Here is a 16,049-nt window from a genome sequence, read left to right on the forward strand (position 1 = left end):
TGAATCAAGTGGGAGACAGCAGCTTGGAACAGAGAGACAGGTTGAGTGGTGAACACCTTCTGCCAGCTGATCATAATTTAACCACATGCAGTGCCGGATTTATAGGAGTTGATGCCCCTGGGATAGAGTCATTTGTTTAGGCCCCCGAGGCCCTTACGGCCACACGGGCATTCATTTTGGCCCCAGTCGGGGGACACCCACCCACCCCAGTCGGGGGGCCCTGGGCTGTAGCCCTGCACCCTAGCCCAGTGGTAAATCCGGCCCTGATCCTGGACCACATCAACCCTTGTGTCCTTTATATTCTGTTCATGTCATAGCAGGCAAACATTTAGCAAAAACGGGCGAGCGAGTGTTGTGACACGCTGCAAGCTTGTAGGTCAGCTATTTTCAGCGAAGAGTTGCGGTATAGTGGGGAAAAAGATGGAGACCAAGTATAGAGCCCTGAGGGACCCCAGTCAGGAGTAAGGCAGTGTAGGGTTTTAGTGGTTAAGTGTTCAAGCAGAGATGCCGTCAGACCCGGCTGCTTAATACACCTGGCGACAAGGCGTGTTTGGAGCGTCAGCGCCTGATTTTATAACAGTGTTGCTCACCGGAAATATCAGATCTACAAGCTCACCACGCGCCACATTGCGACACGTTGTTGTGAGCTTGCAGTATTGGTGAGACACCGTCATGTGACGTAATATTAAATAAAGCATAAACACCTGGTCGTTGTCACACAGCGAGACTTTCACTGTGGGCAGAGCTGTGGGCTCTTTGGCAGTGGTGGAAAGTAATTAAGTACATTTACTTAAGTATACTGTACTTAAGTAGAATTTTGAGGTATTTTTTATGAGGTATTTCCAATTTCCAGTACAATTATATGAAAACGTATGGTTACTTTGGTTTAGATTTGTATTACAAAATATACATTAACAACTTATACATTTCGGCCATTTGAAAATAGCCAATCTACAAGCTCACAAAGCGTTGCGATGTGTCACATTGTGTGCATGTACTATAGATCTGCTATCTTCACAACATTTATTCTACATTTGAAAACTTTAAATGGGACATTCTGCACAATTAGTGCAGAATGCACAATTTACTTTTGGTACGTTAGGTACATTTTGAAGTCAATACTAAGTAAACTGGTGCCTCTTTCTGCACTCCTGCTCAAGTGTTTTTCACAGAATGAGCATCTCAAAGCTCCCCAGACTGCTACAGAATGTTTACTAATGATGTCTCTATATGGCTGAGAGGAGAGTTCAATCTGATCGTGGGCATTGGAGAATAACCTGAGCAATATGCCTCCTATCGTTCTGCATACCAACGAACGTATAATTCGAACATAAAAGCAAATCCTTTCCGATCCGGAGCGAGCCAAACCGACTGCTGTATATATATATATATATATATATATATGGATGTATGTATGGATGTTTATGCTCGATGGGTTCAAAGTGAAGTTGCCTGATTTGATGCGGGAATGAGGGGAAGGGGAATGGAGATTGCTGTCTGCTCTCACAGAATCTCTCTTACATCTCTCAAAAAAAAAGATAAACATGCAAAAGCCTTTGAATGTGTGAGTCACTTATGGAATTGCACTTACACATACATGAGCCATTTTGATGTTTGTTTGTCGAGTCTGCCAACTGGTTCTCGTAGATTAGTTGTTCTCAACCAGTGGTCCGAGAACCACCAGTGGTCCTTGAGGGGTCCAGGTGGTCCCCATGGAGAGTCAATAACCAAATGGACCCTAATAGATATTTAACTCTTGAGAGTGTAAAATGAAACCAAATGGACCATACAAGTCCATACAATTAGAGAATGTAGAATAATTGTTACTTTGATCAAGGTTTGCCTATCGTACCAACATCAATACAGCATGGAATTGTGGACAAAATGTTATCCAACAACAACAAAATATTCACCCAAGTTTTTGGGTCTGAGAGGCTAAATCTCATCAAATGGTGGTCCGTGGCTCAAATGTCTCATAATGGGCCCTGATATGATACAAAGAGGGTTGAAAACCACTGATTGTTGGGGTTGTCGGACACATCAGAAGCTGCTTGAGGACAAACACTTTAATCATCCCCCCCCCCCCCCCAGGAGCAGAGGGTCTAGCCTAGGCCAGGGAAACAATCAGTGTAATTGTCCTAAAGTCTGGCACACACAATCTGCTAAGAGCCTGAAGCCCCAGAGGCCCAGGTGTACCCAGGGATTACCAATGAAGAGACAGGTAAAAGCCAATGCATAGTGACAGTGACAGGCCTGCACGCGCACACATACATGCACGCACATGCACACACACGTGCAAAGTGCAAACACACTTGCACACACTATGCTCACATACAGACACACCCTGGCTGCGCCAGTTATACATAATTATGACAATCAAATACTGCTGACACAGTACTGAATCTGCAATGAATCTTTGGCAAGCTGTGTAGCACTGTCACTGATCTATAAACATGAATGACGAAACACTGCCAATGTGCCGTTAAGTACTTTAGGAACAATCTCATTTACAATTTGATCACACCCAGAAAAAAGCTCAGATGAGGAAGAAGACCATTTATGCATTTCTCTCCACGGATCATGTTTTCTTGGTCAGCAAAAGGCTTTCACGTTGGCAAGCTTACTTTGCCTTATTCACTGCTATCAAAATCTATTAAATGTGTTCTCTTCTGGCCTTGCAAGAAATAATTAGTCCTCGGCATAGGTCAACGTAATAATCCCTGGAAATAATATTCAATTAACTCTACGGGAACTTCTAGAGCATGCCTCCTATTTTTAGAGGCCCTCTGTTTTACAGAGATAGCCAGTTTGATCCTTTTTATGTCAAGACGGCAACACAAAGCAAGAGGGAGTCAGAGGCACTAAACAATCCTCCGCAGCTAGCCCATTATGCCTTAATAATAGCCCTTGATTTCTCATTGTCGCTCCCTTTGTACGGTGAGCTGCGTATGAGTTTCGGCCCACTCGATTATGTCTCCACGTTCCCCCTGGCTTTTCCTCTCTAGTTTTCCAGTGGGTGCCCTTGACTTATATCTTCCATTACTAGCCTTAGCACGCATCGGGACCAAATAATAACTTATGGCAGATTCAACATTGTCATCAGTACGGTAATTACTGAGGCGATATGCTAGAGAGAGAGAGAGAGAGAGAGAGAGGAGATACAGCAAACTATTACATCTGAGCATTATTGTAATGGAGGAGGAGGCTAAGAGGATAGGTTAGCTTGCATGACCTTATCAGAGGTATTGGAGGTAAAAGACACATCGCCAGTCAGAGAACAGCTGTGTGCATTGCAATGCCTTTATAGTCTGAGTTAGAGTTAGCCTATACTTTGTTGCGCACACTGAAAATAGCCGATCTACAATTGCACAATGCGTTGCAGTGCAACGTATAAATTACCCTTTTCATCCCACGGTTCTCTGGTGAGAAATAGCTCTGTCCGGAGATAAAGGACTCTTAAAGACAAGGTCTGCAAATGACTGAGGGTGATGTCATGTCTTAAGTATATAGCGAGTGATCATAAAGCTGGAGAGATGAAAGCCCTGGCTGTGAGTCACTTGTAATTGTAAACACAAACCACACAGAAACCACAACATGCACGGACACGTAAACAGAAAAAACACGACTTTCAGGTCCTCGCATTGCAAATTAAATGTCTCTGGCCTCACCTCCACCCTGTGTCACATAAAACCTCTCTCTGTCTCTCTCCCTCCATCTCTCTCTCCCCTCAGACTATATCTGTCTTGTTCTCTCACTCATTCTCCCCAGACGGTCACAATAAAAGGAAGAAATAAATAATCCACAGCATGCTCTCTGCTCCAGGAAGAAGGATAATTGTCATCGAGGGATGCGGAGACTGGGAGTCATCACGCGTCCAGGCGGATTACGACCTTTGAAGTTGGATTTGAACAAAGAACGTACAGCAGCACTGTTCAGCTGCCGGGTAGCTGTCACAGATTGCAGCTGAAAACACACACACACACACACACACACACACACACACACACACACACATGCCTGCACACACACATGCGCACAATTGCACACATGTTTCTCCAATCTCAGTGACAGACCATTATGTTCCATACATTTGTGGGGGGAGAATTCAGCTCACCGTTTCCATCAGGAGCAAATGCAAATAAAGAATAATCTTTCACTTATTCACTTATCGCCAACATTACAACAATCCCATAGTCAAGGAGTACACATGATTCTCACGGCCATAGTTTATAACAAATTCCAATCTGGCTTTAGGAAAGGTCACAGCACAGAAACAGCACTTGTAAAAGTAATTCATGATCTTGGGGTGTCTGCTGACAAGAAAAATGTATCCGTTCTCTTACTTCTTGATACGGCTGCATTTGACACGATCGATCATTCAACGTCTGGAGTACTGGATAGGTTTGTCTGGTCCTGGTTTTCCTCCTACCTAACAAACAGAAGTTATTTTCAATTCTTGGTCCTCTATTGTTCTCCCTGTACATACTGCCATTGGGAGAACTTATTACCAATCACGGAGTGAATTTCCATTTCTATGCTGATGATACCCATATCTTTCTGTAGCTCCAGATGATCCCTGTGCTTTAGACCTGTTGATGACCTGTCTGTCTAGCATCAAATGCTGGATAAGTGAGAACTTTCTCAAGCTAAATGAGGATAAGACAGAAGTTCTCATAATCGGTTCTATAGTGAGCAGAAATAATTGATAATAAGCAGACTTGGCAACCTGACTGTAGAAAGTAACAGTACAGTAAAGAACTTGGGGGTCATTATTGATTCTGAATTAAAAATTAATTCACACATTAATCATGTTACCAAAATTGCCTTTTCTCACCTTAGAAATATTGCACGAATCAGAGCCTATTTGTCATTGGACGATGCAAAAACGCTGATCCACGCTTTTGTTTTTTCTGGGCTTGATTACTGCAATGCACTTTTTTATGTCCCAAACCGCCCCCCTCAGGTCTTCCACTGCTGGCCTGCTCGCTGTGCCTACAAACTTCCACTGTACCTTCGACAGGCAGCCTCTGTAGACATTTTTAAAGCGCAGCTCAATACCTACTTCTACACTTTTCTACGCTTGTTCTTTAAATTCCTTGTTATTCATGTCCTCACTGTATTTACTGCTATTATTTTAATGTTTTATGCCTTGCTTTTCTTTTCTTTTTTTCTCTCCATTGCTCTGTAAAGCACTTTGAGCTGCATGTCATTTCATGAAAGGTGCTATACAGATAAAGTTGTATTATTATTATTATTGTTAACAATAGGCATGTCTGTGATCCTGTGACTATATGGGATATGTGCATGCAAGTGAGTTGTGAATGGCAGTGAGTGGCAAAGTGAGTTTAAGGTCGTTTACATTGTTTAATGCAATCAGATAGGACTTTTCTGTTTGGATGTATGGGCTGTCAAGGCCAGAAAGTAGTTTTTTGCCACTCCGTGCCACTCAGTAGGCGTTTCTGCATAACTGCCGGGAATGATGATTGATGATGTTGTCACGCGCATACCCTCTATTGCCAATATCAGAAAGTAGCCAATAAATAATACAATATATAGATTAATGTAAATGTATGTTATATGAATCAGGTATTATTATGACATCAGCACCAAACATAAAAATAAAACTGCGGTAAGATTGCCTGGTACAACGGCTGGAGTTATCCAGAGCCATCTAATAGAAGAGTTACGATATAGAGGGGGCAGAAACAGAGCGCTCGAGCGCTGTTCATGCAGCCTGGAGAGGGACAAGCTGGAGTTGGAAATACATTGTTTTCAACGAAGGCGGCGCAAACAAGAGCTATTTTAAGCGCGTGTGCAACATGACAACTGTTTGTTTGTACAGTAACAACTAAAGTCTCTTTAATGTTTATGTTGTACTATTACTACAAAACAATTTAAAATAAAGGGATTTAAGATCATTAAAGCTGGGCTGTTTCCTGAGTCCAATGCATTTCTGCCTACTTCCGGTCCAGGACTTGGCCCAGTTGGTTGTCCCCATGCTCAATGCGTAGTCTACTGTATGTAGGAGAGCCGCCATTGGACTGGCCCCATGAAGTGAACGCAGTTTGCGTAACTCTGTCTATATCTAAGTTATCACAGTGAGACTGAGAAGGCATGAGGCCGGATAATTCACTTCAACAGTGGTTTTATCGACAAACACAGCAGCACAATACAACCAACTTGAACAACCTGATTCAAACTAACCAGCTGCCTTTCATCATAGAGTTATATATAAGCTAGAGAGCGGACAGTCCGCCCCCTGCACTATTAATTTCAATGGAAGTTGCTCAGTGGCGTTTGAAGGACCCGGAAGAACGCTCTACTTCCGAAGTACTAACGAGTGCTCCTGCTCCCTGTTAAAATCACGGTTAAACCCCAGCTGCGCAGAGTTTACTCGTGCTATACATGCACGGGCAACAAAGAACGCCCACCTGCAGTCCCAGCTTTGGCCAGTAGAGTTTGTCGGCTTCAACTTGGCCATCCACTCTGGAGGCTTGCCTTTTATAGGCAAGCCTCCAGATGCAGCATGATGGATGATACCATTCACTGGGGGGGAATTCCTAACCACATAGACCTACACCACTACATAAATATAAATGTATACATAGATGACATGCCTATGGCCACAAACCATCCACATATAGTAAACTATAGTTACAAAATGAAACAGTGGTGTAATGGTGATTTTTTGCGGCATTCTAATGACGTCACACACATATATTTGATTTGGGTAGGGGGGGGCTCACTCACGTGACTCACCGCCAGTAAACCTGCTATGCAAGTATAACCACTGGATAATTTGGCTACTTCTTCTCTTGAATCTAGGGCAGGGGTGTCCAAATCTTTTTCAAAGGGGGCCATATTAGAAAATATTTAAACACCCAAGGGCCAACTGTTACCTGTTACCTATCCACTTCGTGCCTTCCATAAGGCCTTCACAGAGAGCTTCCACCCCTCACGGTCAGCTGCTGCCATCCTCGCTTCAGTCCATGACCTCCATCCTGCCTCTTATCTTTCTTTCTCGTACTAGTTGTGAAAACATTTGAATAATTTTGAAACATTTTATCCACGGCCAAATGCATTTCAATGTGGAGGTCCTTGACAAGGACCTCCTGAGAAACGCTGCTCCTAATGCAGTGTTCTTTGTCGACTGGAACTATGATGAAAAATCACACCCGTGTGAAGTGAGGGCCGCTCTTATCATCTGTACATCATCCATTCATTGTCAATGGGAATTTAATGTAGGACAAAAATAGCTGATTTTCTCTTCTACATACTGTATCATACTGTCCCCTTATACTGTATGACGTACATTATCCATTCATTGTCAATGGGAATTGAATCTTTGTGTAGGACAAAAGATGCTGGATGGATCTCCAACTTCCATCGTTACCGACTATACAGCCGGGCATCGGTCTAGTATGACGCAAATTCTCCATTCATTGTCAATGGGAATTTAATATTTAAGACGAAAATCTACACTATAGCTGAATATAGGAGGCCTTCAAAAATGTAAGTGTAAAATCAGCCATTACGACGCCATGAAGGCCTGCGGCTGGCCCGCCAAAATATGTTTGTCGACAAAATCGACTGTTTTCTTATGATAATGATAATGATAATTAGTCGACTAAAACTAGACCAATACTTTTTTTAAGATGACTAAAATACGACTTAAATTAAATTGTATTCAAAAGAATATGACTAATCTAAATCCAAAATGTGCTGTTGTCAACAGCATATGCAAACCTTATTTGATCCAGTGCTCCACTCACATTGAGCCCTGTGCATGGCATTCACCTCGCCAGTCAGAAGCTATCATCACTGCCAGGAACCAATCGGACACAGAATACCATTTATTTTAATAGGAAGGGGCTGTGTAGGATTAGGTGAGGGACCCGAGCAGTCACTTTAGGACTCCCCTCCATTGCGCAACAGACAGACTCATTTATGAAATGGTGCCCTCTTGTGGCCCCCAGAAGAAATGCTTAACTAGCCTAGGACTCCTGGAAAGGAGTGTTCTCTCTGTAATAATGGGCCAGACATGTGACTGACATCTTTGTTCATAATCATAAGAGCTATTATTCATGGCACCATAGGGGCAGAAACGTAGGATTCAACAAATATGTCATTGTAATGAATTGAATAGGCATTATTATTATAATAGTATTATGAGCCACAAACAATTGCTTTTAGCTAAATCTAGATACACAAGCCCATTCATTCACGTATTTAAAAACAAAATAGTGAATATCAATTTGTAACTGAGAGTGTACAAAATACAAATGAGTCCATTTTGGTTCCATTTGTAGGCTAATAATACACTATCAGACTAGTCTGCTGTCTGCAGGAACTTGGAACATCTCTAACCTTTTGTGACTCAGTCAGCCAAGGCGAATCCACCACACTGTATGGGCGATACTCTGGGGTCCGGGTTTTCCATGTCTCCTCCTCTCCGGTATCTCCACACTATTATCATGGACTGGATTTTACCTTCACTTGTTCAGCGCTCTTCAGTCTGGGAGGATGAGGAGGATGATGATGATGATGATGATGATGATGCTCTATGATTGGCCAGGAGGTGAACGGTAGTCCGGACGGAGGCTGGCGTTGTGCGCGGTGCTGCATGCTGGAGCTTACCCTCCATCCATCCCCGTGTTTACAGTTATATTATCATCACACACGCACACACACACACAGGGAGCGGACGGACAAGATCGATTCTACGCGCACGGGCTGGCTTGAGGAGTATACCGTTCACACAGGCTGCTGCGTGCGTGCCCGCCGAGGCTACTGGGTTACATATGGCCACTAAACAAAGTTGCCTTGGTTTTTATTTCTTCAAAAAGGGCAATAATGCTCCTCCAAACTTTTTTTTGTGACTTTTTTGTGACAAGAAAATAGTATTTTCTTTCCGGGGTGCGTATGGCTCGTTGCTCAGCCGTGCCAGAGGAGCGAGCGAGCGGCGCTGGGAATTATAAAGGTACGAAGAGGAATATGGTTGTGGCTGTGAAGTTATTTGTTTTATGTTAAGAAGAATTCCGGACGTCTCGATTCTGACCTAAACTTTCATCGCGCTGACGGAAGAAAGAAAATCGTTATTTCTGCGAAATCCGTGAGCTGGGAGGAGGTGGAAGAAGGATTCTGTATGGTTTTGTGGTTTATTTTTCCAGCCGAGAATGAATAAGTATTAAAACAACAACACAAGAAACAAGTAAACTGACTCGCCCGTAAACACCAGAGGCTTTCCCCCTTTACTCCTAAGAAAAGATATCCAGAGAAAAATCGGCTACTTTACCCGGAGAAGCGGCAAAAGAGCAGCTCACCATACCTGGGACATTTCGCCGCGCCTCACCCCGGAAAAGATGTTGTTTATTCGGATGCAGCGTGACCAACGTGTCGGTGCTCTGCTGGCTGTGCTTCTCCTCGGAGGATGTGCTGTGTCACACACAGGTAAGCTTTCTTAAACAAAAAGCATGTTCTGTGCTGCATTTGTATTTAATGCACTATTGACTATACTGTGCAATAAACAAACACCGCCTACACACATCACTGTTGCAAACTCAAGTCTATCTTAGATAATTATGTAATTTGTCGCACGATAGAAAGTGATAAAGTCCTTAATTTCACGGTTAGTCGACTAACCATGAAATGCCTGTAAAGCATTTTTTTTCACGTGTTCCAAGATAATGAATAATCCCATATGTTCAAGATTGTCTGTGGAATAATAACAGGGGATGGTTCTTCTTGGAGATAGAACGTGTGGCTTTGACTTGACATGTGTGTCAACAGACACCTAGTATAACAACGCACTTTTGTAGTCAGTCAGTTGTGGTTATTCATACTTCACAGACTGAGAGTTCTTCTCAGAACAGAAAAAGCAAAACCCCCTGATGCGCAGGGAGTCATTAAGGCTTTGCTCCAAAAAAGCAAACCAAAGCCAGAGCTGTGTGAAGTCGAAGACAGAACAGACACTCTGGAGTGCCAGAGGGGAGGGAAGCAAGGGCATTTTTGGGCAATTTACATTTTAGTGACAGTTGCTTTTAAACTTGGTTCTATGAGTTTTCTTTAATGTGTAATTTGTAGCACCATTACAAAAAAGAGTTAATGATGATTTTCGTTTGGTGTAACTTTTATTATTCATATCCAGAGAGCAGCCTAGTCACCCTCATGAGCATTCCAAGCTTGGATCACAGAAAACGTGTACTTTTATCATTGGATATCCCTGTATTGATGTCGTCAAAAGAGTGCATATTTTTATTCGTTTTAAATCTCTTCCTGGAGATGAAAAGGCTTTGATGGCACAAGTATCAAATCACTTTGCTGGTGTGCTGTTGATAATATCAAGGTGACACTAGAATAACAAAATTGCTGTTTGTTGGACGTAGAAACCCTCTCCCCTCGCCTATCTATCACACGGCAACACAAGGTCGACATCTGAAGGAAGATTGTGGATTAATGTGATTACAAAATAAATACAACCCAAAGAGGAGCTTTTTGCAGTATAGCTTCACCACCAAACTACAAGTTATAAATATCCTGAGAAACTAGGCTGTCCCCTAATGGCAAATGTGGATTCACATGTCAAGAACTCCACTTGTACATCCCAAGGTCTTGTGTGTGTGTGTGTGTGTGTGTGTGTGTGTGTGTGTGTGTGTGTGTGTGTGTGTGTGTGTGCGTGCGTGTGTGTTTTCCCCGGACAGACACGGGCAGGAGAAAATCAGCTTATGTTTGTTAAAACCGCGGCCTTGTCCGGAAAGTCCTTCCATGACGAGAAACGGGAAATGTTGAGGAAAAACCAGCCGTGTGGTTTGGTGTGGTGGTGTGTTGCCGGGAGGTCCCGGTCGGGGGAGGAGGGGGAGGAGGAGGAGGAGGCTGTCGGGGGGCAGGGGACAATAGCTCAGTGTGGCCCAGTAAAAAGAAGTTGACTGCCTCTCTGAGTCTGCCTTGCATGGTAGGGAAGGAGGCAGATACTGGGGGAGTGCATCTGATACTGAGGGAGGGGAGGGATGGGATGGGACGGACAGATACTGCATGGGGGAGTGCGTGAACGGACACACACAAAGACGACAACTACTGAGGGAGTTCATTTATGGCAAGGGATTCTCAGCCTTCTTTATCTCTGGGACCACAATCTACTGCACTGTGAAATCCTCAGTGTTCATTTAACTCTGAGAGTGTACCCTCCCTTTATAATTTATGGGTCCATTGGGTTCCATTTGTACACTCTCAGAGTTACAGACCTACATACAGTGTAAGAGTCCATTTGGGTTCCCTTTTCTCACACTCAAGAGTTACAGACCTGTGTACATGTTATAAGAGTCTATTTGGTTGATTTCTTTACATTCTCAGCGTTGCAGAGTCCCGACCCGGACCCAGATGTTGAGAAACAGTGTATTATAGGACAGACGCGGGTAATAGTAGATCACAGCACCGCCGTGCGACTGAGCGTGAATTTGGCAATACCGAGGCAGGGAGTGCATTAGGGAGCAGTGCCGATAAGCATTTATCTTCTTCCCTCCCTTGATTCTTCCTCTCATTTCTTCTCTCCTTCTTTGAATTGTACAGACCATTGTTTCAGTCCACTCTCTACCTTGATTATTTCCTTAAAGATATGAGTTCTAATTAATCCACTACAAGTGTTTCTTCCTCCTTCACCCCCCCCGCCTTGGTGTTGGTCTGTGTTGTGGATGTGCTGAGCTCACATTTCTGCTATATGGTGGTGCTCCTCCTCTCTCTCTGTGTTGACATACACATTAATTACCCCGACTGCCAGGAACACTTGTCTGAAGTAACTACCCTGCCGGCCTCTGGCTGTGTGTGTGTGTGTGTGTGTGTGTGTGTGTGTGTGTGTGTACGTGTGCGTGTGCGCGCGCGTGTGTGTTAGAAGTCATTCTAAATGACAGAGTTAGCAAACGGCATATGGGGACTCGGGGAGTGCCATTGCCTCCAGTTTGTGACAGACCGGGATTAAGTGGAGATGAGCGGGTGTCCGACAAGACCCTGGGGGGAGGGTCGTGTGCTGTCTGTTGTTGGGGTGTGTGTGTGTGTCGGGGGGGTCCGAGTGTTTCCGAGTTTAGGGAGCGTAACGTGTCAGACACTCCCAGAGACGAATGACTTGAATAGACACACTCAACCCGGATGTGCTGTCTCGTTGTGCTCAAGAAGAAGCGGGGGAAGAAGCACTTGCTTGGAACTGTAACTTTTCCAACCGCCGGTTGAAGCGGGCTGATTTCACATACTGTACACTCTGTCTCATGACGAAACGTATACTTGCTCAGCCTTGGGACTGTGCAAAGCATTCCGAGCACTTGTTTTTGGTGGCTCCACAGGTGGCACAGTGACAGTTGAAATTGGACGTTTTTTTTCCTCCAGAGATACAGTAGTTGGAGGTGTGAATCCGTGGGTTCACACAGAGGGAAACAAAAGTAGGAATGTGTGTCAACAAAGCAAACTTCAAACACGCGGCGGTGTACTTTCAACTTCAAACACGCTCAACAGATGGATGGGGGAGATTAGACTGACTTACAGTATGCACTCTGTCGTACGGTGGTGTCGTGCCATAGAAATATCAGATATGCAAGTTCACAACGCGTTCTGAGCTTGCCTTGTAGATCTTCTATTGTTGGTACGCAACACCATTTTACAGTGGATCATAATTTAGGCATCATTTGATTCTCAGTCATACTAATAATATTAAGCCATTCTGGACGGAACCCCTTTTGTTGTTTTAACTAAGCATTATGTTATACTTTAGCTATTGAAAAATAGCAGATCTACAAGCTCATAGCGAGTGGCGCGCTATGAGCTTGTAGGTCTGCTATTTTTGAAAAGCTGTGAAAATGTGGCGCAACTCTTTGAATATATTCTTTCAGTGCGAACGTTTTTATGTCAAATCTTTGCTTCTGGGGAGGTCCCTGGAACAACATATTTTCAGAAGGGTGTCAGCACCAAGCTTGAGCACCACTGACGTAGAAACAGAGGTTTTTCAGAAAACTGTCATGATTTAGAAGACATTTGTAGAATCGGTTCTCAGGCCTAAATGGGTTAATAAAGGAAAGAAACTATACCGGGATGACTTTCCGGCCTCTCCTGCAGAGAGTGGGCAAGGCCACCGCTCTGGGCTCTCTCTGACATGGTCTCCATCCCAGAGTAGTGCATTAGTTTTATGGCCGTCAGGCGGCACAGGGGAGTGGGGATCGCTGGCCAGCCGCTGGCCCCTCTGCTGTATTATTCATATGAGCAAAGTGGTCTTGGTTAATATTTAAAGCGCGCATTCTGATGCTGCTCAGATGCCTGACATGGCTATCCAGTTGAAGGAGAACGGAGTGGAAGGGAGGGGACCAGCTGCTCGCTTCTCTCTCTCCTCTCTCTCTCTCGTCTCAGGCCTATAACCGATCTGGACGGCTACAGGGCATGCAGGGGGAAGTGGGGAGTTTTAGGGCCTGCAATAGGCTTTTACATAGTAGATAAAACACTAGTTAGTGTACCAATTGCAGTCTCTTAGAGGGGATACGTGAGAATCAAACCAAGGAGAAGGGTCATGCAGGGCTATCCAATGCTAGCCATCCATCTGAAAGAAGAAGCAGAGGTGGGGAGAGATGGAGAGAGAGAGAGAGGGAGAGAGAGAGATAGGGAAGGGAAATAAATCCACCGGAGACACATTGAGATAGATGGATCTCATGGCTTTTAAATATCCTTTATTAGAAAAGAGAGAGAGAGGGGAAAACTCCATAGCAGTGGCATTCAAGCATCATTAAGCCTCTGGCACGGGGCAGGGAATGAGACGGCAAGAGGAGAGGAGGGAACGAGGGGAGAAATGGTGTGAGGAGGAGAGAAGGACGGGTTAAACGCCTGGTCTTAGAAAAGGGCCGAAAGGAACGCTGTGGCCGTGAGAGGGGGAGAGAAGTAGGGGAGGCGTAGAGTGGAAAGCAGAAGAGGGGGAGAGAGAGAGAGAGAGGGAATGGGTGAGTGAGAGGGAATGAGAGACACAAATCCACCAGGGGGATGTTTTTATTAAGGCTCTTATCGATGGCGAGAGCTCACAGTATTAAGAGTAGACATGTTTAATGCTTTGCCAATATCGTACATGTTGGACCTGCCCATAAATCAGCAGCAAACGGCGAGAGCTCCGTAGGAGGCAAATGGAAGGGGGGGGGGGGGGGGGGGGGGTCGGGGGGCGGGGGGCGGGTGTTGCTGAAGATAAAGAACTGAAACGCGAATTCGAAACAGCGGAAAGTTCTAAAGAGAGAGAGAGAGATGAGCGGAACCCGCGATGAATGGTTCTAACCTCGCACTTCATTAATCTCCTGCAGCAGACGAATATATTCTGAATGTTTTTAGAATCCCCATGTGGTGGTAATGAGGGCTTAATAATGAATAATTCTTCAAACTGGTGCCGGATTTTTCAAAGTATCTGTCAGTGTCTTCAGACTTCTCTGAATGAGCTTTCAAAACTTTATTATGAAGCAACGTTATGCTACAAAGTTACTTGGATATTATGAGGAATGCAGTTGATGCTGATATGTATTTTTTGTTCATGCTGATATTTTTGGCTGAATGCTTTTGTTCTTGTGTCAGTACTGGCATTTGATCAGCCTTATATGTAAAAGAAAATAGAAACACTGAAGAATGTTTAAAAATAAATCCAAAAATCAGTTCCATTGAACTATCTCAAAACTTTTAACTGTTTTGATATAGCTAAGAAAACAAAGGTTTATTCTGAATATTTATTCAGAAATGAAATGAAATGCTTACAATGAGCTTCAATCAAGAAGTTGCAATTACAACAACTTCAGCCCTATATATACGTCATCGTACAATGAATAGAAAAAACAAGCTCAAGCTCAGAAAATGTCATATTGCAAAGAGTTGTGAGCTTGTAGATCTACTGTTTTTGCTTGTGTGACGCTGTATGATCAAGTAGGCCAGTAGGGCATTCATTTACGAGAAAAAACCCACAAAAAGTTAAAATATGGAGATAAGAGGTGTCTGCCCCGACAGTAACGATATAGCAACATAGGTTTTCTGAAAACATTAGCTTTTCTTTTTTTTAACACATTGAGGACAGGAACCCCTTTTGGTGTTTTAAGCATTATGTTATACGTTAGCTGTTGGAAAAATAGCAGATCTACAAGCTCATGGCGTGACACCAAGTGCCACGAGCTTATAGATCTGCTATTTTTGAAAAATCGTGAAAATCTGGCACACATCTTTGAATATATATTCTTTCAGAGCAGACGTTTTTAACTAAAATCCTTGCTTCTGGGGGGGGGTCCCTCTGGAACAAGATATTTTCAGATGGGGGGTCGGCGGCCAATTACAGATAATTCTGGGGGTCCTTGACATGCAAAAGGTTGAGCACCACTGACACATAGAAACATAAGGCTTTTCAGAAAACGGTCAGGATTTAGAAGCCCTTTTTTTCCCCCCGGTCTCAGCATCTCCTGGGTTTCAATGACAGCTAATAACTTTGTGTGTGTTTGATGTGATACTACTAGAGGGAGTGATGGATGTAGCCGGGCGGGGAAGAGGAGGAGGAGGAGGAGGGAGAGGGAGAGCTCGGCTGGCAGATGGGAGTTGGGAATGGGATGCCCCGCCGGCGGCCCGCAGGGCCATGCGGGACAGGGGCAGGGCGCCCCCTGCTTCTATCCTGTCCCTGCCTGGGGGATTTGGGGGGGGGGGGGGGATGGGTGGGGCGGTCAGGGAAGCTGGAAGAAAAACTCGGCGGGGTTCCATTGTGTTCCAGATGAATGGAAGACTCCAGAGGGGTTGTTATACCCCTCTGTGTGTGTGGGTTGGAGTGGGGGAAACACTGGAGAACGCACACGCACGCACACACACACACACACACACACATACACACACAGTCATTCACAATTCCACGTAAGCCATACGTTTGTGCGTGTGTGTGTGTGTGTGAGTGCACACGTGTATGCATTGCATGTATTATGTGTTTGTTCGTAGGCCGTGTGATTGTTGCATAACCAGTTGTGCGGGGCAGCGAACAGACGCAAGAGACCACACCTGTCCGTCAGCCGCGGGAATCAGGT

At 44.4% G+C, this 16,049-nt stretch overlaps 2 protein-coding genes across 2 annotated transcripts in view; one reads left to right on the forward strand and one right to left on the reverse strand.

Moving 5' to 3' along the window:
* Window positions 1-16,049, reverse strand: part of mapk8a (mitogen-activated protein kinase 8a) — a 326,366-nt gene that overhangs the window by 46,980 nt on the left and 263,337 nt on the right. The gene's annotated exons all lie outside the window — the stretch shown is intronic.
* Window positions 8,846-16,049, forward strand: part of unc5b (unc-5 netrin receptor B) — an 87,143-nt gene continuing 79,939 nt past the window's right edge. The window contains exon 1 of the mRNA XM_083774610.1: window positions 8,846-9,450. Within this exon, the coding sequence (XP_083630736.1) occupies window positions 9,363-9,450 (88 nt within the window). The 5' untranslated portion in view covers window positions 8,846-9,362. The remainder of the gene's footprint in view (window positions 9,451-16,049) is intronic.

This window comes from Protomyctophum parallelum (genome assembly GCF_964188405.1).
Source record: "Protomyctophum parallelum genome assembly, chromosome: 10".
Taxonomy (NCBI): domain Eukaryota; kingdom Metazoa; phylum Chordata; class Actinopteri; order Myctophiformes; family Myctophidae; genus Protomyctophum; species Protomyctophum parallelum.